The following is a 24350-nucleotide window of genomic DNA, read 5'->3' on the forward strand; positions in this document are numbered from 1 at the left end:
ACGTATTTGTCGGGGTTTTTCTCTTTTTTCCCAACACAAAGGGGAACTATACATCCGAAAGCCAAAATATGACGATGTGGTTTTGCAATAGGAAGGGAGTAACGGTGAAAAAAAGCCAATCAACAGGCTGGCAGGAGTTTGGTGAAAGATGCCGCTGCTGTCGTTGAAGATGTCCCGCTAGGCTCACATCTCAAACCAAGGCAGCAGTGAATTGAGAGTGAGGACGTGCGGGGACGCTGCAGCACCAAAGCGTCTGTTGGCAGGGATGTTTGGCATCCGACAAGTTGATTAAGTGATTATGGACCACGATACAGAAAGCGCTGCGTGGTTGGGGTTTATAGCGCTTTAGGGAAAGGCACGCAGCAGGGCGCAGGGGATTAGCATAGCTTAACACGTTTCCCCTCCGGAGACTTTGGAAACTCTGCTCTTTAGCAGGGCAAAGCAGACTTTTCCAACCTGAAACTTGGCACCGAGCTGTGGCTGCAAACAGCCCCTCCTGGCCTCGCAGGGGGTGATTGACTTTGCTGGTTTTTCCTGCCGAGTCGCTCCCCGCCGTGGCACGTCTCCCGTGGGGCTCACGGTGCTGGGCTGCGGGCAGGAGGGCTGCAGGGGGGGCGGCGAGGGGAGAGGGCTCTTCCTCTGCTTCCCTTTGGTCTTTTCCAGCACTCCGGGCAGCCGAGCGTGCCTGCGTGTTCGCACAGCTCGCCGAAGGGTTTGGTCAGTGGCGCTGCGTGAGTGCTTCTAGTTGGGATCTGATTGAGGCTCATGATTCACACGCATTCTGCCAGCGCTGGTTTGTAGATGGACGCTGTCAGGGAGGGATTTCACCCTCCCTGGTGCACTCAGTCCTCACCCACCCGCTTTCCCCAAACCGGCTATCTCAGCTCTCCCAGCCACGCACAAGTTCTCTGCTTTCTCTGCCGCCAGACCGTCCCGCTGCTTTGTTGCTAAACTCACCGTGGGTCAAAGCGCAGGGCTTCCCGACCTGCTGCCCCAAGACCGAGGGGTTCGCACCACAGGGTAACGTGGAGCGCACAGCCTGCAAACCTCCGCACCCAACCGCTGTTGGAGGCTCAGGGACCCTTGTCGTGTCCCTGGGCTTTGCTTTCTCCAAGGGCTGATAGAGAAGAGAGGGGTCCAAAAGGGTCTGGGCTTAAATACTTAAAGTATTTCTGAGGTTGTTTAAGGTTGAGCAGTCCTTTGGGTACTGTAAAGTGTGGATAATGGTGTGATGTAGGTTTGCCAGCGCTGGGGGACATCCCTCGGAAGAATGGTTTTCACCTGCAAACTTTTCATAAGTAGTGTGGAGGAGGGTAGCAAGGAAACAATTGCCCCACCTATTAAAATCAACGAAACCCTGGTGTTTTCAGGGATAGCCTGGAAGGCGCAGGGGGAGGTTTTGGAGCACGGAGGGTCTTGGCACCCCCATCAGCGCCGAGCAAGGAGGGTGGGTTGTGGGTCCCACCACGAGGTGTGCCCGATGCCCCCATAGCTAAGGGCAGCGTTCGGGCTGGTTCTGGCTCTCCCAGCCGGGGCGTCGCAGGGCGGCTGGATGCTGCCCGCCCCGGCTGCTCCCCGCCTGTGCTGCGGGTCGGTTGGGAGCAGACAGTCATCGCGGGGGTCACATTGTCTGACACTGCTGTGCCCTTGCCCTTAGTTCTGGAATACCTCCAGCCCAGGAATATCTCATAAAATACCATTTTGGGAGCACTGCACAGAAATGCCCCTGTCCCCCCATGAGACATGTGGGAAGTCCACCTGACAGCTCCGGTGGCGAGACGACGGACATCCCTGACTGCCTCCCCCCCGGTCTCCTCTCGCTTCCAAGGGAGTGCGACCGTCCCTTGTCATCCCAAGGGTGCTCTTCTGCCCCAGAGTCTCTGTGGTGCCTTCTCACCCTGATCTTCTCGCCCTTCCCAGCCAGTGGAGCCATTCCCAACGCTCCCTTCTCCCAGGACAGGCAAACCATCCCTAAGTGGCCTGGGGATGCTCATTTCACAGTAAAACACACAGATTTGCTGGTTTTGCACAATAAGGCCGTGAGCAGTCCCTCGTTGCTGTCCTACTGACCTGGGTGGTGGATCCCGGAGGAGCAGAGCCGCCGGGAGCTCATCCAGCAGATGGCCCTTCAGGAGCGAAGCCAAAGGTCCTCTCCTGGGACGGCCGGTGGCTCGCAGCAATTCCCTTCCCAGTAAAACCCTTACTGGAGCTGTGCCGGGGAGCGGGGAGGGGGCTGGCTGTGCTGCCGCGCATCGCTCACCCGCTCTGCTGCCTTTCCCTGCAGGAGGTTGGCCCCACCATGGTGGGAGATGAGCATTCCGATCCCAGCCTGATGAGCTTCCTGGGGGCCACGAAGAGGAACATGCTGGGGAACCACTTGTAAGTCCTCCTCTGCAGCATTTCAGGCTCTCCCCTCTCCTTATTTTCCCAAGAAAATCTGGAACGTTTTCACTCCTCATATTCACCGTGGCACCTTCCACCTGCACATTTAAACCTGAGACTAGTTTGATGCTGAAGGGCATGCATGTGTCATTGCCCTGCCTGTTAATGCTCACCCAAGGAAACGCTGCCTGGTGTGTACTTTTGTTCTTTCTTTTCCTTGCTTTCACCTCGTTTTAGCACCCGACCCACCTCCCCCCTCTCCTTACCCCTCAGAGGCTGGGGATGCTTCTGGCTGCTACCTGACGCACGCCCTGGCTGAAGTAAAACAAACACAGTGAGCATTGGAATCTTTCTGCATAACTTTATCTGCCTTCATCCCACTCTTAATCCTAAAAGACAAACCTTCTCTGTTTTATTAGCATTTCCAGCCCCGAGATGCTCAGAAGCGAAGGGTGCCCATCGCAGCCTTGCTCCGGCTGCGGCCTTTTTTGGTGCCAAGCCACCGGTCGCGCTTGCCCGCAGTCTGTCCCATCCCGCCACACTCTCCAGCGCAGCGTGAGGCTTCTCCCCGTTACCGAGCATCCAAGCCAGCCCCCCTCGACAGCTCCTGAAGAACTTGTCCTTGGGCTGCTGAGCCCCAGAGCTGCAGCTGCTTCCCGTCGGGTCCCTCCCCACCTCAGACCCATCAGCCTGTGTGTTCCCGGGCCGTATATATTTGATGCCTCTCCATGTCCCCATCTCTCTCTCTCTGCCCACGCCGAGTTTGACACCAGCCTTCACCAAAGGGCAACTTGGAGATGTTACCAGCATGGTCTTTACATCTTGGCCCACTTTTTTTTTTTTCTCTTTTCCCCACTTGATCTCTCACTTCTTGTTTTTCTCCAGGAGAAAAAAAAAAACAAACTGCAAAGCAAAACAAAACCCCAAATGCAAACTAAAACAACAGAGAGGAGCAGTCAGATTTCTGCTCAAGCTTGCCCACTCGCGCTGTGGCGCAGAGGAGGAGGAGGAGGAGAACCAGGCGTTAAACAGAAGGGGCCTCTCGGTCCCAGTACGTTCTCACACTTCCATCGGCGGAGCTGGGAAAGCCCACCTACTCAGTACCAGCCTGGCAAACGTCGAGGTCTGGGTCCTCAGTTCCCGCAGCGTTAAAAACCTGAGCGGGGTGGGAGATTTCAAAGAAAGAGGAGATAAAAACAACTGAAGGGCCCCCTGTTAACGAGAAACCCTTCCAAATGCAAACTCAGGCCACGGCCAGCTCCCCGCATCTGCGGGAAGGATGATCTGGGACCCCTCCTGTCTCTCCCCTCCCTGCCGAGCGGCTCGGGGTGGGTTTGCTGGGCTGAGGCATCTCTGCGCTGCTATTCCCGACCCCGTGGGCAGCCAGGAGATTGGCGTCAGCTCCACGCTGCTGCCTGCCAAGCCAAGCCTGGGAGCAGGCAGGGAGCTGTGCAATGAGAGGAGGGAGACCCGAGCGGGGAGAAAAAGAAGAGGCTTCAAGAAGGAAGAAGTGCTGCTGGCTCCTGAGAGACCGGGGCAAGGATCCCTAGGATTTGGGCGGAAAATAAAATGCCTCCGCGGTGCCTGCCCCAGCAGCCAGGGAGGAGATGTGGCGTTATAAGGAACCGGAGTGCCACGTTTTGCTTGTTTGGGAGAAGGGATCTGAGCTTTCTGTGGGCTCTCCCTGGTGGATTCACCACCCTTCTTCCCGCCCCGTGGCCTGCAGCGTTTTGAGCTCCCTCTTGCCCCACGAGTCTCTTGGTACAGCGTGTGTTATACCCAGGGGAACTCCGCTGCGTCCCCGCGGCACGTCTTCCCCGTTTGCGCTTGAGCAACAGCGGGTGGAGAAAATAACCCGGCTGGGATGTGCCTGCTGACACCCGGAGAGGCACGGCGGCATGCACCAGCGGGGTGAGCCCTGGCTGCCTCTCTGCCAAAGATCCCTGCCGGGGGTGAGAGCCCCGGTGTTTGCACCATGGCCGAGCAGGATTTTCCATCCACCTGACTGTCAGGCTTCGCTAGCAGTAAGGCTGGCTATAGGATGCTGCAAATCTTGCCCCTCCTGTAGCACCGTGGGGCCCAAAATCTTAACCATGACCTTGGAGGGAGCCTGGAAAAAAAGGTCTAAGCAGTGTGGACTTGCTGGGGCACTGTAATATACAGGTGAAGTACTTAATTGCCTCTAATAAGGGAGAGCACTGATCCTGTTATGCAGCTCCGCACCAGGTACTGTGAGCAGCACGTCATTAAGGCAGGCACGGTCGCTCCCCTATCGGATGTGCAGAGGCAGAACCTCGGGGGCATCTGGGCTTTAGCAAGGGCGAAGGTGGGCTCGGTCCCAGCCCGCGCGTTTCTGGTAGCCAGCCCAGGGCCAAGGATCACATACCTGACCTTCGACTGCTGCAGAAAAGGAGATTCTTCTGAGTCCACCCAGGTGGACAGGCACGTGTGGATGAGTGCTGGGCACGGTCGCCGGCATCTCCTGTAATTATAAAGGCCATCAGCACTGTTTGCTCTTACATGAAAACCAAACAAATCTCTGTTAAGATTCTGGGAGTAGAGGTCTGAGGGACCTGCTAATACCTTCATTTAGCTGTTCCCCGGGGCACAGCCACAGCCCGTCCTCGGGGAAGCGGAAAGGACAGCCGGGCCGGTATCACTAGGAGGTTGTCTGCTCCATCACTACAAACAGCTGCGTGTGGAGGACGCTCCTGCCCCAGCTCAATCCCATCCCCATGCACACTCACCTGGGCTCGCTGGTTTTGGCACACCTGGGAGGCAGGGCAACTGGGGTCACGTACGTAACGACACGCAAGTGCAGAAGTCCTCTCCGGTCTCAGGACGCTTTTCGGTTCCCTTCTGGCGTTTAGGTGGGAGGAAGGGCTTTGCAAATGGTCCCAGCCACTCCATCCCGATTCAGACCAGCTCACAGAGACAGTGGCATATCTGATAGGCACTGCGTGCGAGCTTTTGTTTCACTCCATACGGAGTTGTGTTTAAAGCCCTGGGCAACTCAGCTTTCCTTCTGCGTTTTTTAGGTTCCTCCAAATAACAAACAATCCCTTCCTCTGCATAATGGGAATAATATTTACCAACTCCAACATGTGAATCTGAAGGGTATGTGGCAAGCCTCTTAGAGAAAGCATTAAGTTCAAAGACACTTATAATAAATTATCACTTATAATAATACATATTATCTTTACACCACATCTATAATTATAGCAAAGTATAGTCTGTCTTGAGAAACTAAAAAAAAAGCTTTCACATCTTGATGTTATTTCATGTTTTAAAAGCACTCACCACTCCATTAATATTTTGCAATCTTAACAAGAGCAACTTTGGAAATGCTTTTGGGTCTTTTTTTATTGTTATTAGTACAAAAATCAGGAGAGCCTTTGTTCAGGTGCCCAAACAAGGTCACCAATGGTCCTGTAGCCCATCATTATCAGCTTATCTGGCGCAGTGAGTCATCCAAGAGCTAAACTATTATGAAGCTTATCCCATCTGCTCGAATAAATACTGCATCCAAAAGGACTGTGTTAAAGGAACGGAAAGGCTGCCAAATCCAGCACTGAAGGCTACACTTGCCATTTCAGCTCTGCTCCTTCCTCACCTAATTCAGCCCCTTTTGTGTCTGTACTGTGCGACTCTCCCGTTCTGCAATCGCCATCTGTTTCGTTTGTGGTGGGAGCAGTCTTACAGCTCTCAAGTCCCCCGTGGAGAAGCACCCTCAGGGATGGGGTAGGGGCAAGGCCAGCCTCTGCTCCAAACGCACAGAGCCAGCAGAAACTGCAGAGGAGTAAAAGCTGGACAGAGATCCCCAGTGTCAGTTCCCAGACATCACAGCACGTGGCTGCCCTGAATTGCTGGGGTAGAGAGGAGCCTGTGCTCCACCTGACTTGGCAGCTCTCTTCAGGACCGATGACTTCTGCTTTTTCAAAGGCTTCATACTCGGCTGAAGGCAGCATTTGTTTCCAATCCCCAAATTTCAAGCACAGGCTCTCAAAAACACCCCATTTACAGACGTGCTCTGACACAGGCAAAACACTGGGTTTTCATTCTTTAGAAACACCCAAATAATTCTTCCCTGCTTTGCAGAGATTATCCTCTTTTCCCATAAATTCCCAGCTGGGAATACTTGTGAACCCTCTCTGCTGCAGTTTCAGCCCAGTTAACCGAGCAGCATGTGGCTTTGGCCAACCGGTCCCCGAACCACGTTTCAATTTAACGTGACCCTTCCATTTTGGACAGGCTTTCTCCTGGGTTTGGCCTTCCCACCTGGTAAACCACGACATTGCATCACACAGACAGCGTGCCAGGTGTGGTCCCTGCAGGGCCCTGTATCGGTTTAGCAGTGAGGCACAGCCACTTCCACAAGGAAATTCTTGTCTCTTCCTTCTCCACCTCATTTTATTTCTCTTCTTTCCTGCTCGCAGCTGGGAGTATTATGTGAACGACGCACCACGGATAGTCTTGAACAAGCTGGAGAGCTGTGGTTACCGGGTGGTGAGCATGACAGGTGTGGGCCAGACACTGGTGTGGTGCCTCCACAAGGAATAGCGAGGAAGACTTCTGTGTTCCACCTGGATGAGATCCTGCTGGGGATCATCTCACACAGGACTGACAGCAAGCTTTTCCCCTTAATTCCTTTCTGTCCCAGACTCCAGGCACTCGGGCACAGGGGGAGGAGTGGCGTAGAGGCAAAACTTGACCCGATGGAAACTTGCCGTCCCTGCCGTTTCATAAGACCAGGGGGAGGAAAGTATGCCTAGTCCAGATGAAATCAGGCACAGAGAACAGATGGCTCCATCTCCACATTCATCCGACCGGCAGTCTGGCAAATACCATCTTTTTACATTTTAATCATCTCCTATTTAGCATGCATTGGACTAAGCTCAAATAACAGACTTGCCTGCCTGTTCCTCAGGGCCGCCCCAGAGAGGTACGTGCTGAGCTGTGAGTTCAGGGCATACCTTCTCCCAGGCCGTGGGGGTAGGGAGGGGAGGCCCAGCACGGATGGCACACTGTCTCATCCCTGGAATGTAAGCGGGAGCGGCTAAAGCTACACCAGGCTCTTTGAGAATCCCCACTCGGCAGCAAGGCCGGTCTCTCTCCCAAATGGGATCGTGCTTAGCAGCATCATCAGACTTCCAGCCCCAAGAGTGCCATTCAACCATAACACGCTGTTCCCAAAATAGCCTTAGAGCAGCACAGAAAGGTCTTGTGAACATTTCAGGTACGGCCTCTGTAATCTTAACGGCAGCAGTTGCAATGCTGGATTGTTTGGGACAGTATCAATCCTCCTGTAGGGGTAACACCAATAAAACATTTCTCTAAAGAGATCGATGTCTTTCTGTGGGTTCTTTTAAACAGTTGTTGCCAAAGCCTTCTGGATCCACAGCTCCTGAACAAGCTTTCAGGAGTTAAAAGAAGCTCTAAGGTTTGGTGTTCTGGTAGCATCTCTCACACCCTCTCCTCTGTGACTGGGCAGCTGCTCTGAGTGCACAGACTGACAGGTTAATACACTTACTCTGAAGCTTATGCAACCATTTTCCCCCCCTGCTCTGGAAAGGGATAAGGGCTGCAGTCATGGAGAATTTGTATGCCTACAACAGTTTTTAAAAAAAAAAAAAAGAAAAAAAGGTGGTTTATTGACTTAAATTAAGAAACCGCTTTGGAAATGAAGAATGATGGGGTGAGGGTGAAGAGAATCCATGCTCTCTCATGCTAGGCGTGAGACTCTTCCTCATCCTCCTGCTTGAGCTGTTCGATAAGCTGCTGCCTCTCTGCTGCTTGGCGCATCCGCATCATCACCAGGCTCTCGTAATCCCGTTCTGATACCACCGATGCCTAGGAGCAGAAAACAAATGCAACCTGTCAAGGACAGTACATACCCCAGCCCCCCTCTCCGTAAACCACTCTCACAACACACAGAGTGGAGTCAGGAAGGTGGTTCATAGCAGTATGACCCCAGAGAAATCAGGTAAGGTGTGAAAGCTGCCAGGCCTACAGAAAATAGCTTGCTTCCTAACAGTGTTGCTGATGAGACCAAGAGTGGGACAGACAGGGAACCTGAATTACCCTCTTGCTGCTGGAGCTACTCCCTGCTCACGAGGTTGGATGGGAAACATGGCTGGCCTCGCTGTGGCTGGTTATTCTGGACGACAAGCTTGCTCTGCAAGTACAACACTGGTGCACAAAGTCTAGCGTACACTTCATCCGTTACAAAGGCTAATGCCATTTTAAAAAAAAAAATAAAAATCAGACCTTTCTGTGGTTTAGTCATGAAAGTGGCTACAGAAAGAAAACCACCAGGTATGTTCCCAAACCTGACACAACAGTGGTTTAGTTCTCAGAAGCTCTTGGAGCCTTTCTGCTGTGTGTGGTAGCAACTGTCACATCAAATAAGTTGATTGCAGACTCTACCTAATAAATGTAGGCAGCAGATGACAGCTGCTATCGCAGAGCAAATTGGTGATTTTGGCACTCTGCTTTCAAAAGCCATTTAACATTAGTAGGTGGCCGTACTATTTCGGATGTATTCAAAGCACTGCAATGCTTGGAAACATCCATCTCATTTGCTTGACAGTTCAGGTAGAAAGAAAAGCATCTTGACAGAAGGTGAATGGGGGAAAAAAAACCAAAACCAACTCACATTCCTTTTTCTAAGGACTAGATTTAATAGTCATTTAAGGACATCTTAAATAGAAAATAGAAGGGATGAAAAGGCAATAGAATAGCTAAGTAAGATTCTGCATAAAAACAGGGCAAGTGCAAATTTGTTATCATGTGCCAGCAAAGTGGTTCCTCCAACTGCAGAGTGTCTAGCTGCGAGGACAAAATAGAAGCCCACAATAGATGAGAAACTTAGACCAGGAAATTAAGAGATTAATATGCCATAATTGGTATCTTAGGAGCTGCATGAATGAAATAACCTTTCAGTACTGCACAGCACAGATTTTCATAGTGTCTGAGAAAGCACCAGATTGTATCAGCCTTCAGCAGCAGAACTAGGCTTCTTCAAAGTTCCTGTCCACTAACCACAGATAACTACTGTCATTTGCTTGGCTGAATGAAATAGCCTACATGAGACTCATGCAGATGAATCACCCATACAAACCTGAATCACTACCTCACACTCTGGATTTAATTTAAACCACACAAGAGATGGTTTCCAGCCTCATTTGGGAGCCTTGCTGATACAACAAGCCATCAGAAGTGGCAGAAGAGAGAGCACCAAGAGAAGAAAGAGTCTGATTCAAGATGGGCTCCAAGTCGATATTCACGTTGACAGTTCTCAAGCAAGCCGGGTGCCTCCAAGGGAGCTTGCTTTCTCCCCAGGCAGAGTGTGGGCTGATGCCTTGCCACTCCACACACCTACTTCCTGCAATCCTGGCAGCTACCAATAGTGTAAAACCCAGTTTCTGACGTGGCTGACTCAGCAAGGGCTTGGCTCAAAACAAATACATACGCACAAGGAACTGCAGCCTGGGAAGCAGTGACAGGAGGCACATGAAGAGGAGGCATTGTGGATTTTTAGCATTCCGGGGCCAACTTGGCTGAACCGTCCCTGGACTTGCTTCTTCCAATGTCCCAGTAATCTGGTGAATCTGGTAGAGACAGTTCTACGAGTGCTTCAGCAGTTTCTCCTCTCCGCCTGCTGGACTCAGGGGCTGCTACGACACAATGTAAGTCTATTTTGCCTTCAATTTTCCCAACGTTTGTCTTTTACACCTGTGTTTTATTGCTTTTAAAATTTCCATTTGACTATTTTTTTTTTGTTGTTTCCTTCAGTGTGACTGAGTCACCCTCTCCCTTCCCAACCACCCACTGAGATTTTTATACTGTGCCCTTCACCATGAAGGTGCCGGTTACCATGGTACCAACATGCCCTTCTGTTCTAGATGCTAGATTAAATCTGTTCTCATGGTGACTGTGTGCCTTTGCTAGTCTTCATCAGCTTGTTTCTGCAGCACAGATTGAATACGCTGAGACATCGCCATTCCTTCTCCACTGAAGGAGACTCCTTAATATCTAAGACAGGCCAATTGCTCCTTAACTCAGGGACGTAATGTGAAGTTTGCATTTCCTGCAATACCAGCCTCTCCATTTTCCTTCCAGCTACGGGAACAGGGAAGGAAGAGGTTGTTCCTGTTGTGTGGCTTGCTGCTGATCCTCTGAGTTAAGTTCAACACCCAACTGTGAAGAGTCAGCAGTTTCCTTCTTCTCGTTGCCTTTCATCAGCATGGATACTTGGCGGAGGGGGTCCATTAAGTCCACAACGTTCTTCAGACGTTTCTCACTCAGGAGACACAAAAAGCTGGGCAACCAAGTCATCATCTTGAATCAGAACAGCCACACTCTGGACAGCGACGAACAGTGCCAGAAGAGGGAATGCTTGAGGGATCTGAAGGACAAGTCTGATTACCTGTCGTGTCAGAGTGAGCAAAACCTAGCCAAGGCACAAGCACCTCCCAAGCCTCCCCGGCTGTACCTGGACAGTTCTAGCTGCCCTAACATCATTGATCACACAGATTCTCGCTCTGACATCTCCTTTTCTGGTGCTACTCATCAATACCACAAAGCCACTCAAACTCAATTCCACAAGGACCAGGCTACAGACTGCGGGACCTCAGAGACAGGTTCTCAGAATGGCACCGCTCTTTCTGACCTGTCTGATCCCTTCCTGTCCTTCAAAGTGGATTTGGGGCTATCGCTTCTTGAGGATGTTCTGCAGACCCTCAGGAAACAGAATCCAAGAGATTACACCATTTGAAGGTATTTATCATTTAACATATCACACTTTACTGCTGCTGGCAGTGTCTCTGCCCTAGCGGGAGGAAGGATACTGCAGCATTCCTGTTGCGTGTAGCCTGTTTTGTTGTTCTCGCCTTACCCATCACAGACTGTCCTTGTCCTTGCCAAGGAGTCCGGAGTAGAGCTTGCAGGCTCCATGCTCAGCTGAGAGCACTATCTGCTGGAACGTTGTGGGCAAGTTTCCACTCTCCACACTGGGAATTTCCCACTCTCGACTCTGCATCTCCTCCTTGTCAAAGAATGGCATTATTTGGCAAAAGACTTTGTTATTTTGGGGATGTGGCTGTGACACTGCGGAGCACGGACAGAAAGGGATATGGCATACATCATTTGTGGATAAGTAGGCAGCTTGCAAGGAGACAGTAGCATTGCATCTCAAAGCCATAGTTATGGCAAGGGTCAAAAGACAGAAATTGGTGTTTCTTCTCCCACCATGTCTGGATGTGAAAAATCAAAGCTGTTCCTCTCTTTTTTTTTTTTTTTCTTCTGGCTATCTTTTCCCCTAACTCAAGTGTAGTTGGCACTCCCAGCCTGGAAACAGGTAAGCATCCATGTAGGCCTGTAATACAGCAACAGCAATTTATTTATCCTACTAGCAGGAGAAGAAATTTCTCTAGATACTGCTGCTTGAAGCATGCACTGATCTATCAGCTGTACAGATACGGAAGAATAAATGTAATCTGTGACTGGAAGTGTCGTGTTGCCTCATTTCATTGGTAGCAAGCCAGAAAGAGCCCAGGCACCAAGAGGACAGGTCCCTTATCTGTAGTGACCAAGACCTATCCTCTCTGGCACTTCAGGTTTTTATGAGGGTGGGAAAGCAGCATGGCTCTGCTTTTCTGGGCTGGGAGAAGGCTGGAGCTGCTGGTACTTTATCTGCCCCCAAGGAGAGCACACACAGCTCAGGTCAAGACCCAGCGTTGAAATGAACAGTTCTCCACCCCATGAGCTGGACAGTGGGAAGTGCTCTGTCAGGCTGAGAACATTTTAGGCAGTATCAGGGCAAACTATTAAAAGTACACTGCAGAAACTACCGGGTCACCAATTCCTACCTTTTTCATAGCCAGATTAGATACTAGGACTCTTCTCAAAAAATAAAACCTCCATGCACCCAGACAACCATAAGCTTTGGAAGTCAGCTACAGGAAAGCGCACAGAGACATTTCAGAGGAGGCACAGACAGCTCTTAACCCACTACATTCCCACCAGTCTGTGAAGTCAGATAATATAAAACAAACTTTATGAAACTGTGGAGGCAAGTGTCTTGCAACTTACTGCCTCCTCACAGCATGAGTCTTCAACACTCAGCCTTGCTTTCACCTGCAAACTGCTTCCAAAACCCCCCTGGTCTAGCTAGTGTGTGGCTGTCCTTTATTTGAAGACTTTGGTGCACAGCTCCTGGCTGACTTCCCCAGGCAGGGAGCAGACACAGCTCTGAAGCGGATGAGTAGTGAGCGCGTTACCATGAGAACGCTGCAGGTCTTCAGCTGTTTTCTAAAGCAGAGCAAGGAAGGAGCTGCATTTGCACAGAGTGGGAGCAAACATGGGGGGAATTCAGACAAAAATAGGAGCAACCCAGAGTGAGCAGCAAATAGGAAGTGAGGGCAGCTTAAATCAGAACAAGATTGGTGCAGCTTGAAAGCAAGAATGTGGACCCTGAAGGACGCGAAGCCAGACTGAGTGTGAAAGGATGAGGCAGGGAGTAGGTTGAGGCAGTGGCAAAAGATACTTGAAAGACCTCATTTTGTATAGTCTAGAGTTGAACAGCTGAGGAGAAAGAGGGTAAGTCAACTAGAAGCAGTACAGCCAAGAGAAGCTATTACCAAATTACAGATTTGTGGAAGCATCCTAGTGAAAGCAAGAGCAGGATTTGGGGAGGGTTTGGAGGAAGTAGGAAGAGCAGAAATCAGAGCAGTTTGGAGATCTTAGCCTGGGCAGCAAGACTGCAATGTAATCAAAGAAATTGCAGCTGCTTACACATAAAAGCAGTACAAAGGACAGACAAGCATCAGCAGTGCAGTTCTTGGGAAACGATGCAAGACTGGCCATATCACCTCATCATTCTGAGACCTAATATGGGATTGACGAGGCTGTGTTGGACAGAAGTGAGTCACCACCTCCACACAGCATGAACAGCATTTGCTGCTTTAGCCTGCTCTCCCTTGCTGCTCCACCAAGCTAATCCTTCACACCAGGCAGACGCTGCAGTTCCACACTGACAAGCTTTGGTCATGGAAATAAGCCAAGACACACTCAGTCAAAAGCCAGGGCTTTTGAACCCACAGAGCCAAGAATCCACTACCAAGCTCCAATTGCACCAGCAACCCCCTTAGGTGTGGATGAGCTAGTTCTCATTCTCTACTAGCGAGAGATACTCAAATAAACTGGACTGGATTCTACTTTTTTTTCCTCCAATTTGCATTCTAACACTCTGGCCACCTCTGTGAATCTGCTGTGTCTGCAGGACTCTCACTGGTTCTACACTGTGCATGGAGATCTGCCTGGCTCCTGGGCTATGATACTATAACTGCCTTTGCCTGAGATTTCTGGGAAGTTATGCTGCTCAGGCCAGGCTGTTCAGACAAAAAACATGCATGCCAAGTGAAAACATACAACCCTAAACAAAACTAGAATAACAACAAGGCATTCTAATGTATAAATACATCTACTATACAGTACTTAAGAAGTCAGGAGAATGAATGTACTAAACAATCTCACAAGCTGCTAAAATATTTAGGTAGTGAACACACACAAGACTGATCAAGACACAGACACACAGACTAAAGGCATTTGTACAGCATGAGGCAGGAGTCCTCTCAGTAATTAGATCTTTTTGATCTTTATACCACAGGGAAGAAAGAGAGGGGAATAAGTGTTACATGAAGTTTGAACTGGAACTCAAATAACCAGCAAGGGATCTCGGGTCCCTTCACAGCCAAGGAATTACTCATTAGATCAGAAGACACGCAGAGCACACGATAAATTCTGTGCCATAGAGCAAAGTGTCATGTAATATGCTTCAAAAGAAGTGGATACATCTCCCACTCCAGAGGGACAAAAGGAGCAAGGGGTAACAGAGAGTCAACAATTTGCTGCAGCATGTCCTCAGATTGGTTTCTATGTTTTAACCACTAGATGTTATTATCTTCCATGTTTTGTGATTGGAATACATTTCCTATTCAAGAGCAACAGCTTTAGAGGAATTATCTGGTGAAATAAACACGAGGCAGCTAAGAGTTTAACACCTTGCACTCAAAGTAACCACGCTGGTAAAGAGGACCAAAAGCAGACAACAAGGTCTCTACAACGATATTTAATTTGACATTGCTTTCTCATCCCTCCCGCAGACCCTGAGAGTATAAGTTTCCTTTCAGGAATGAAATTTCATCCTCTTGTGAATGCAGTGAGTAACCAAACCTCTCTAAAGAAACCTTCTAGGAGACCCATTGCAACCAGCTATCAGCCAGAAGATTCCCACAGTCAAAGTATATTAGAAAAAATTCCAGAAGAAGGGCATTAGAAGTTTTGGGCCGAGCAAGGAACATCCTTGGTTTTCACTTGGAAGACAGAGAGTGAGATTGTGCAAAGATCCAGTCATTCAAATAGCTTGTGTTCTCAGTGTGCTGCTACTCAGGCAAAAGGTCCTTTAAAAGAGCCACTGCTTCAGCACAAGAAGGCTCAGCAGAAAGGCAGGCTGTTCACCAAGAGCTTCTGTTCAGCTCTGCTGGGAATCACCGTATCTTACCATAAATGCAAAGCACACTGTTAAGTTTAGGTTGCTACAGAAACAGATTTATATAACAGCAGTCTATGTCTCCTTACCTGTGAAGTCCTAGGCTGACTAGTGCTGTCAGAAAGGACAGTGCTGGGATTGTTCCGGGGCTGGCCCTCCAGCCAGGAAATCTTTAGAGGATTATTTATCAGGCCAACTTCGTTCTTCACAGCCATCTCCTAACAATGAAAATATTCTTCCATCACCATCTGAACTGCAGACCCCACTTCCTCACAGGTCACTAACAATCATAAAAGTCTTTCCATCTCAGCCTGGCATCAAGGTCAAGTAGGGCACAAACAACAAAGATTTCACAGCTGCCCTACATGAGAAGCTCCCTTTAAGGTCCATATCTGCATTAAGCATCGACAGAGCACATCACTTGATAATCAGGTCACAAACAATTCTGGGGTGGGGGGTTTTTGTTGTTGTTATTTGGAAATCTGAGTGAAAGAACAGGTGACGAGGAATAGAGACTCTTGTACAGTACAAGTTTAAATTGATGGAACTACTAAAATTAAAGGTAACTGATGGTTTCTGTTTCTGCAGTCACTGAACTATTAGAACTCATTGTGAATGAAGACATTTTGATTTCTTTTAAACTGCAAATGCCGATATAACCTCTAAAACTCATTAAGCTGATCTCCACAATGGGCAATTCACCTTCAGTGAGAGCTGATTAAACAGCTCGGTGCCTGCTTTTTAAAGTACTGTCTCTTTCCTCAGCCTTTTACATGCACAGGCTGCTTGTTTATGTGCATGATCTGCTCTGGGTTTATGCCTCCAGCTTTGCCACTCCCTTCATGCATTTGTACCTTTAGACTCTAATTACCCTCCCCCACTGCCTTAATGACAAGGCAGTGTCTCCAGGCCTTCGGTTTGCTACCCCTGCCCTTCTGCAAGACCCCTTCTTGCCCATTCGCCACAACACACATCTGGGGTCTACCGTCAGACTTACAGCAGCCTTAACTGTAGCAAATTCCACGACTGCGCTCCCAGTCTTCCTACTCGAGATCAACAAATTGAGCACATCGCCATACTATTAAGACAAAGAAAGAAAAAGTTAATTACAGGCCCAGAAGAGACATCAAGTTAATTTATGGGAATGAAGGCAAAGAAAAAACATGTGTTTTCACAGACGTGAGGCTTGAGCCATCACCCTCTCTGTCTTGCATGATGCTTCCACTGATTCCAACCTGTCATAATTTCTGTCCCTTCAGGAAATAATTCTGGGGAGGCATAGAGCTACACACTTTGCTTCCAGCAAGTCCCAGTGCAAGAGGGCTGCTTAGCTCAGAGTCAGAGCTACAGGAAACGCATGAAGGGAAAACAAAGATCACATGCTGGCATTAATCAGATCAAAGGCTTGTCTGTTCCTGTCTCTGAACTTCCCACAGCTGCTCATGTATAATGCTTTAAGTGAAGGCAAAAGTGCACCATAACCACACAGCCAGACTAACTTTTATACAGGGGAACAGTTCACACCTAATGGATCATGCTGATGATCTCTGAAAATTGCATGAAAAAGCTGTATAACAGAGAAGAAAATGAGCCACTCCAGTTTATACGTAGCTTCCAGAATTTACTATCATTTCTTAAACCATTGAGAGCAGGGGAAGATCAAGTAGTAGAAAAGTGTCAGACAGGACCTTTTGCAGGATCTGCAACAGAATGTCTTTTGAGTATCCCCCTCTCGTCTCATCTTCTTTCCTGCATTTCCATTTTAGCTGGGAAATAAACACGACAAGTTAATTTTGTCCATTTGAACACATTGCTGTGCTCAATGCAGCTTCTGCCATGTGCACACTAACCAAGCTTACTATTTACAGTTATGCTCCCAGAATTGCCATGACAGTGATCTCAGCATCAGAATGTGCAAAGGGAACAAATTATTTGGGGAACAGGGAGAAACATTGCTTACTGGAATAAAAAAAGATCACATCGGAAAGCATTCTAATGGCTATCAGGGTAAAAAGCAGATGTTTCCCCATGCTTAAAGCAAAGAGCACTCAATTTCAGGCTCAAAACTCTAGACCAGGCAGTAGAGAAAGGGGTGAGGGAGGAAGGGTATTTTAAAGGCAATGACAGGAGCTGTTCACACGCATCGTGCACATTAGATAGAGGAACTTCACTTCCACTGTACAAACGGACATGCCAGTTCAGCAGAGCTGAAGTGTCCCTTCTGTTTTCCAAAGCTGCATAACATTCTGTCACTTTTCACCAAAACCCAGCTTTATAAGGATGTCTTACTTTTAGTTTAGGAGTTACTTTGCCTTCTGCTCCACTTCCTTCTTGCTTGCCTAAGGAGGAGAAAGAAAAAAAAAAAAAAAAGAATCAACACGGGTGAAAACTCCTCAGCTAAAGACCATTTAGCTCTTTTGCTTGCACAAAATTTGCCCTGAGATTGTATGTATGGCGATAGCAAACACTTCTGGATTTCTACTACTAGACCACTTCAGCCCCAAAAGTCTTGTGCAACACTATCATCAGTAACTGTAGCACTGGATGTGCTGGATGTCAGCATTTTTACCTTCTGTGATGCCCAGACTTGCCATGATCAAGGCTAGAAACAGCTAACTAAAAATATAAGCAGGAGACCTGTTAGATTCTGCAATATTTTTCCCTGCAAGAGGGTTGTGCTGGTGGGAACAAGTGTGGAAAAACTAAGGGTAGGCAAAAAACAACTGAGCAGCTCATGAGAATTAGAAGGAGACAACTTCAAATATGATAACTACCTATTGTATGGCAGCACAGAATGCAGATGTTCTCCAGTTCAGTACATTGCTCATTTCCAGAAAGATTTGTTGCTGGTCTTTGTACAAACCTGGGATGAAGGTTGTGTATGCCCAAGGAACATGAGAATCAAGTTCCAGGAAGTAAAGCTTCACCAACCATAGACTAAAGAAAACTTTATTCTCCACACAGAGTCTCTCTTGAGCGATAAATACTGAGAACTTTCAAGGGGATACAGAAGCCATAACCCCATGACAACTATTATTTTTTGCAAACTTGAATTATTCCCTATTTTGAGCCTGTAACACTGACTGCTTTAATTGTGAAAGATGAGCAGGACTTTAGGCTCCCTCCAGCATAACTGTGGGGCTCCACATCCCACCATGAAGATTCAGCGCTTTAGAATATTTATTGAAAAGGAGTAGCAACAATGCATTGAAGAGCAGCATGCCACACATAAGAAAGCAACCCCACAGAAATACTAGTCTTTTCACTTATCCATGAAAAAGGTGCTAAGTAGGATCCTTTATATGGCAACGTGACCAAGTGAGAAGGCTGCATCTGTATGTGAGCTCTCTCTACAGAAGAGTTGGAGTCCCACATGCATGTCCTTTGGCTGAAGGCTACAATCTCATCTGTTCTCACCTTGGATGTGCTGCTCTCTTTCAAGCCGGATCTGTTCTCGAATGAGTCTCTGCTGCTCCTCAAGCTGACGGGAGCCTTCTTCACGCAGGCGTATTATCTACAGCAGAGGTAAGACAGTATGGGTATCTGAGGGCACAGTTCCATGGTTAGTTCATGCCAGCTAGAGACTGTCAAGGACAGCTTTTGTCCTATACCCGTCTCCTGGGACAACCCTCCTGCTAGTTCCCCTGTGACAGCTCCAGCACTCATAAAATTGGACCCTTCATGTTCCTAGTGACACAGTCTCTTATCAGCCAGCATATAACCAATTAGCTGTTGTTACTGTCTGCTATGCAAAAGGAAGAGGGCAGACAAAAAATAAAATCCCAAGATTGACACATTTGCCAGACTGCCACAAGATCCCTTCTACATGTCTCTCTTTCTTAGGGCCCATTAACCCAAAAGGCTGAAGGACTGCTATACATAAATTTGCTGCATCTCATCATAATTTTCATTATGATTGTAAAGACTTTCAGCAATTCTTCCCAAAAGCAGCAGAGAAATCTAAGAATTTATCATTACTTCTTGTTCTAATGATCTCGTTATCCTGATCTCCTCCTCTTCACTCTCATGTGCCTGGGCTTCTCGTTCTCTGGCTTCAAGATCTGCAGAGAAAGAAACAAAATTAAAACAAGCCAAAGACAATTTTCAGTGCTGACACTGCTGACCAGAGGTGGATGGAAAGATCACAAACTTGGCTACGCCTACACCAATTTTAAAGTAGGGTCCTGACAGCTCTGCTATCTCTTCTCCGCCCAGGCACATCAATGTAGCAGTAGTCTTAACAGTCATCAAAACCCCTAATTCCTTCCCAGAGCAGGATCACTCCCAGCCATGACTGTCGGAGATTTCAGATGGCTATTATTTTGTACCGGCCATAAAGAAACCACAGCCATCACAAACGAACAGCAGATTAGTGGTGAATTCCAGCAGTAGAAGAAATGCAAACAGTCAGCTAAAGAAGACTTCAAACCAAGTGAAAATGGAGTTTTGATTTTATTACCAAGCTTTACTTTCTTTCGCTTCTCATCAAGTTTTTGTGTCCTTTCTGCAGCTTGCTTCTTCGCCTTTCTCACTTTGTCATACGCCGCCTGTCAGAGAACCAACACAATAGTGTGAAACTATATAAAGCCGAACAGAGAAAATGGAAAGCAGTGAATAAAGGTGAGATCAGATATCGAAACATGTAAGCAGAGGTGAAGCATTTTCTGCTTCTTGCTAGCATTCTTCCTAAAAGTGTTGGAAGTTAACACAAGTATCCCGAAACCATGAGAAGAGGCCCAAGGATCTCCAGATGGAACCTGAAAGGGTGAGGAAGTCCAGGAATAACCGCAAAGCATACTGGAGAGAAAGTCAGACCCATCTTCAGAGGTGGGAAGAATATTTTGGTTTCCTGAACACACCAGAAGTAGCTTTAGGGTCACTGGTAACAGATCAGATTTGGTTTAGAGCAAAGTCTTACAAATAAAAAGGTCTATTTTATATGAAAGATTTATTCACAAGACAGACATTTGACTCATATGAACATGAGAGATAAAAGAGCATCAGGACTCTTCAGCAGCCATAACACATCAACATTCACTTAGCACTATAGAGACTTAAGAACTGGGGTAAACTGGCAATTTCACTGGCAGCTGTTTAAACCAGTTGATAATCTGTTCATCAACCTACACAGAACCTTTCTGTAGTAGGTAAGGCATAGACCAGCACAAATGCTCAAATATTACTTGTAGAATAGTTGTACAGGAAAGCACTGCTCTTATTTTATAAACTAGAAAAGCTGGTATTTTTCCTTCCTGCATGGGAAGGGTTTGCTAAACACTTTTTGCTTTTTAAAATGTAGAAGCCAAAAAGTTCTTGGATGCCAAAAGCTTAATTGCCCCTTGGAGGGGAGATTACAAGTTTTGCCAGTGTTTGAAAAGAGGAGAGTTATTCCATGCTTTTAAATCTTACCATCTGAAATTTTAATATGCCTTCTCTCCTGAGTTTATCTGGATAGAGTTACTTGCCCATTTTTACTTTGTTTTCATTCTTTCCCTTCACATGTCTAGATTACTTTCAGGCCTTGAGCAGTAGGCACTGAACCATTTCCTCACAGCAAGAAGAGTCCAAGCTACATCTGGCAGCCTGCAAAGCTCTTGCAGCAAAAGGACAGAGATCGTGACTATGATTGAGGTTTTCTGTTTACAAGTCTCTTGTGCCCCACTGAAAGAAAGGCTTTGAGCCTCAGCAATCATGTAGAGATATTATTTATTTGTCAGATCTTGACTCTGAGAGAACTGCAAATGCACGGCTGTCATGGGAATTTAATGCATCCCTGAAATCAGTGGTGGTTATAATTTTTTTTTTTTTTTTTTATGGGATATGCCCCAGTCTAACACATTATTAAAGACAGTATCTCACCCTTGAAGCAAACGGAGAGAGCTACTCCCAGCATATCAAATCAGAAAAAGAACATTTGTCCAACTTCTTATCTGGCACCTACTAATTGATCTCATGGAGAACTACAGGGAATAAGAGATGAGACTTGCATTCATGAAGTCACAATTGGAGAAGAGAGCAGGACACACAGGAAGAGAGTTTCCAGTACTCCTCCAGCATGCTGGCAGAGAGTAACACCACACAACCCCAGCATCGCCAAGAGATGGGCATCCTTACCCTTGCTGCTGCATCTGTTAGCACGGCTAAGGCCTGAGACAGTTGGTGGAAGACTTCCGCTGGGAATTAGAAGAAAAAAGGGTAAGATGCAGAAAACCATGCTAGTGGCCTGGAGATGAACCAGAAAAGACAATTCCTTATGGAAGAGACCTGCAGAACATCAGAAAGAAGAATAATCTTTCCAAAGCATTTGTAAGCCAACCTATAGCCAGGATTACCTCAACACAAAAGACAACATTCATTACATAAACATCAGTGTAAATCAAGAACCAAAAACTGGGACCGTTTCATTTTAACAGAAATCTTGAAAACATGAATTCAACAGAATCCATCTACAGAAATGTATTACTCAACCTGCAGTCAGCCTGAAATACTGTCACAAACAAATTCTCCCTTTCATATCAATAGCTTTTCAGCCCGAGACTCAAATTTTGCATTTTACATCAATGTTGCTGATCCTCTTCCTGGAAGGTTACACATATAAGCCAGAGGCCTCCGCACACACTTCAAATCACTTCTCAGCCTTCTGCAGATATCAAAGCCCCCAGCTTTCCCCTCATTGCTGATAAAATATTTTCTTTTTTTCTGCTGGAAAAATGTTCTCTGTACTACAGTTATAAATTTCCAGTCTATAGGACTGTAGCCCATCAATACGAAAACGCAAGATACAGAACAATGTTTACTTTGAGGTGTCCTGATGAACAGCATCCTTCTAGTTACCACTGCTGTTCACTGCCACCTGTAGCTATAAAACTTAAAAACAGAGTAGCTGCAGAGGCCAGACCTTGCTAACAGTCTAGGTACACTCAGTTCCACAGAGCCAGGGCCTTGTCTCTAATGGACAAAAATGGGCATTGCCCATAGATAATATGATTTATAAGCTTGCTATTGAAGTTTTGACCATGAGAGGTGTGAATTAAAATAGTGACCAGTCAGTAACCACTGGAGACAGCATGGCCAAAGGTCCAGGATTCCAGTACCATGTGGGAAGATTTTGCGAGTTGCAAATATAACTTCAGCACTGACTTAACACTGATGTTTCTAAAACCAATAAGCGTGCATTCAACCTTAAAAACCAGAGCTCTCTAATAGTGATGAAAATAACTCTTAGACTTGCATATGTATACTTCATATGACATATACTCAGGCATTCCCTTAATTACATGCAAAGACGGATCTGAAGTTAAGCAGAGCCACTTCCAGGAGTCTGCACATGTGAAAAGAAACACAAAGAGTTGTTTGAGCCTGCACAGCCCCATCTCACCTGCTCTGGGATCATCTGGGTTCTTGTCTGGGTGACAAGTCAGGGCCTTCTGCCGGTATGCTTTCTTAACCTGCAAGAGACAGAATTGAGAGTTACTGGTTAGGGCTGCTTAGTCCGTGTTGACAAAAGCAACTTGGAAAAAACCAAACCAAAACAAAACCCAAAACACTGCAGAAACAAAAAATTATTATTCAGGGGGTTTCTTTTGTTGTTGGTTTTGCTTAACCTACAACACAACCCCCTATCATAAGTAGAAGGCTGTGGTTGAACCAGCATTCATTTGCATGACTAGACATCCCCCAGGCCTGACAGAGAATAAAGACCCTTTTTGGACTGCTGACAGCTCCACTACCCCCTCACATTGAAAGGTAAAGCAGCCTACTGTAATTGCAAGAGACCTCTGAAAAGCTCAGTTTTCAACCTCAGTGCAGTGACTTGTCCTTTTTAGTCACACCATACTGCACGGATAGGCATTTGAGCCTAGGACACTTAGGAGGCAGGCAGACATATTTTCAAAGCCAGGGTTTTACTTCTAGGTGCATTGTATTGCAGCAGTCAAACCTCATGATCACCAAGTCTGGTTCACCGAGGCAGTTTTCTAGCCAGAGGGATACTGTGTTCTTTGCAGCCATAGCTTTGGGACAGAGAAAGTACCATTTACCGTGCAACAATTGAGTTTGGTAAGGTGAAGAATTTTTGACCAAAGACTGTTTAATCTCTTCTACACTTCAAAGAAAGACTGACAACTTCCTAAGCTAAGTTACTTTTAACGATCCGAGTTCCCTTTGTCAGGGAAACATCTGCACACAAGAAAGGAAAGGAAGAAGAGCTGCCCAAGCAGCAGTCCTCTGCTAAAACGAGCGGAACAAGCGGTGGCCCAACACCACCTGGTGGAGAGAGCTCTTAGAAGGGAAATGTGCAGCCAAGGCCTTCCAGGCTAACCCTATCTCCTGCACAGGCCTCCAGTTCAAGGAGAGGTACGTCTCCTCCCTGAGCATGTCACAACTATTGCAATAACCGGCAAGTTCAGATAAGGCTTCTCTAAACAGTGAGGTTAAATTAATTGAACAGTCTTCCTCCTCTTTGTTCATCTTTTGGCCATGCTGCTCTGCATACAGAGGGTCTTTGAGTTGTTTCACATATTTTACATCAAGAATTAGCACTCTAATTTATACTTATCACTTTCCAGGTTGCACCATAACATCCAATTTGTAGCTTTCTCATAGGTGACCAGCTCAGCAGTGAAGCTGAGGTCACCTGAAGTCTTTCACCTCATTCAATCCTGTGCATTATGTTTGGCTTCTTCCCTCGTTTTGTGCTTCACACATGCTGAATTTCCAGGCAGCCTCAGATACAATGACTGGTTATGCCCAGACTGTAGCTTCCAAGTTTTACCCTACTGTACTGCTACTGCTTTTTACTGCTCAAGATAAAAAAACAACACTCCCTCCACGCAAAAAAAAAAAAAAAAAGAGAGAGAAAGCCTAAGGAGGAAAAATCAAGTTTTCCTTTCAAGTTTAAGTTTGTTCAGTTATTAATAGTTTTACTCAGAGCCTTGAAAGGTCACTTTCCCAGCCGAGTTGCTCCACTCTTGTGTTTAGTGTCGACTTACCAATTAAACTAAAGAAAAAACGCAAACATGTAATTCCAAACCCGCAAAATTAAAAAGATGATTTATGGGAACCTGCAGTACCGAGACCACCCTCTAACAACTGGGTTTTCAGTAAACACAGGAGCTGCCCTTCTGAAGGCACATAAACAAACAAAGCGAGAGACATGTTGTCCGAGACAAATTTTGCAGCTGTCTCCACCTGATTTCATCCTCCTCCAACGGCAGGTCTCGCCCGACAGGGTTAAAATGAGAAAACGGACGGGTAAGTTGAAGGCAGCAAACCCAACATAAAAAGCAGACTTTCCCGCTTATGAACACCTCCAGCCGACCAGGCAGCAGCGCCCACGGCAGCGATATCACATTAAAACGGCACCCGGAGCAATCGCTCAGCTAAACCTCCGGAGAACAGCAAACACAGAGCCACGGCC

At 47.1% G+C, this 24350-nt stretch overlaps 3 protein-coding genes across 3 annotated transcripts; 2 read left to right on the top strand and 1 right to left on the bottom strand.

The window, feature by feature from the left end:
* Positions 1-2284: 2284 nt before the first annotated feature.
* On the top strand, positions 2285-6942 carry GCHFR (GTP cyclohydrolase I feedback regulator; the record flags this gene model as incomplete). The annotated part of the gene is made up of 2 exons (XM_009700166.1): positions 2285-2379; positions 6819-6942. Coding segments are annotated over 2 exons (219 nt in total), but the record flags the coding sequence as incomplete, so codon positions are not given.
* A 1076-nt stretch (positions 6943-8018) lies between these two features.
* Positions 8019-22380, bottom strand: DNAJC17 (DnaJ (Hsp40) homolog, subfamily C, member 17; the record flags this gene model as incomplete). The annotated part of the gene is made up of 10 exons (XM_009700167.1): positions 8019-8232; positions 15022-15150; positions 15930-16010; positions 16621-16698; positions 17222-17271; positions 18350-18446; positions 18911-18993; positions 19392-19479; positions 21047-21105; positions 22311-22380. Coding segments are annotated over 10 exons (858 nt in total), but the record flags the coding sequence as incomplete, so codon positions are not given.
* LOC104161656 (chromosome unknown open reading frame, human C15orf62) lies at positions 10628-11158 on the top strand. Its single transcript, XM_009700164.1, has one exon. It carries the CDS (start codon positions 10628-10630, stop codon positions 11156-11158), a length of 531 nt encoding a protein of 176 aa, XP_009698466.1.
* Positions 22381-24350: the final 1970 nt, after the last annotated feature.

The sequence above is a fragment of the Cariama cristata genome, unplaced genomic scaffold (genome assembly GCF_000690535.1).
Source record: "Cariama cristata isolate BGI_N322 unplaced genomic scaffold, ASM69053v1 scaffold36975, whole genome shotgun sequence".
Taxonomy (NCBI): Eukaryota; Metazoa; Chordata; class Aves; order Cariamiformes; family Cariamidae; genus Cariama; species Cariama cristata.

What these genes read in the sequence shown, in the direction of transcription:
- LOC104161656 (XM_009700164.1), top strand. Translation starts at nt 10,628, where the DNA reads ATGGATACTTGGCGGAGGGGGTCCATTAAGTCCACAACGTTCTTCAGA.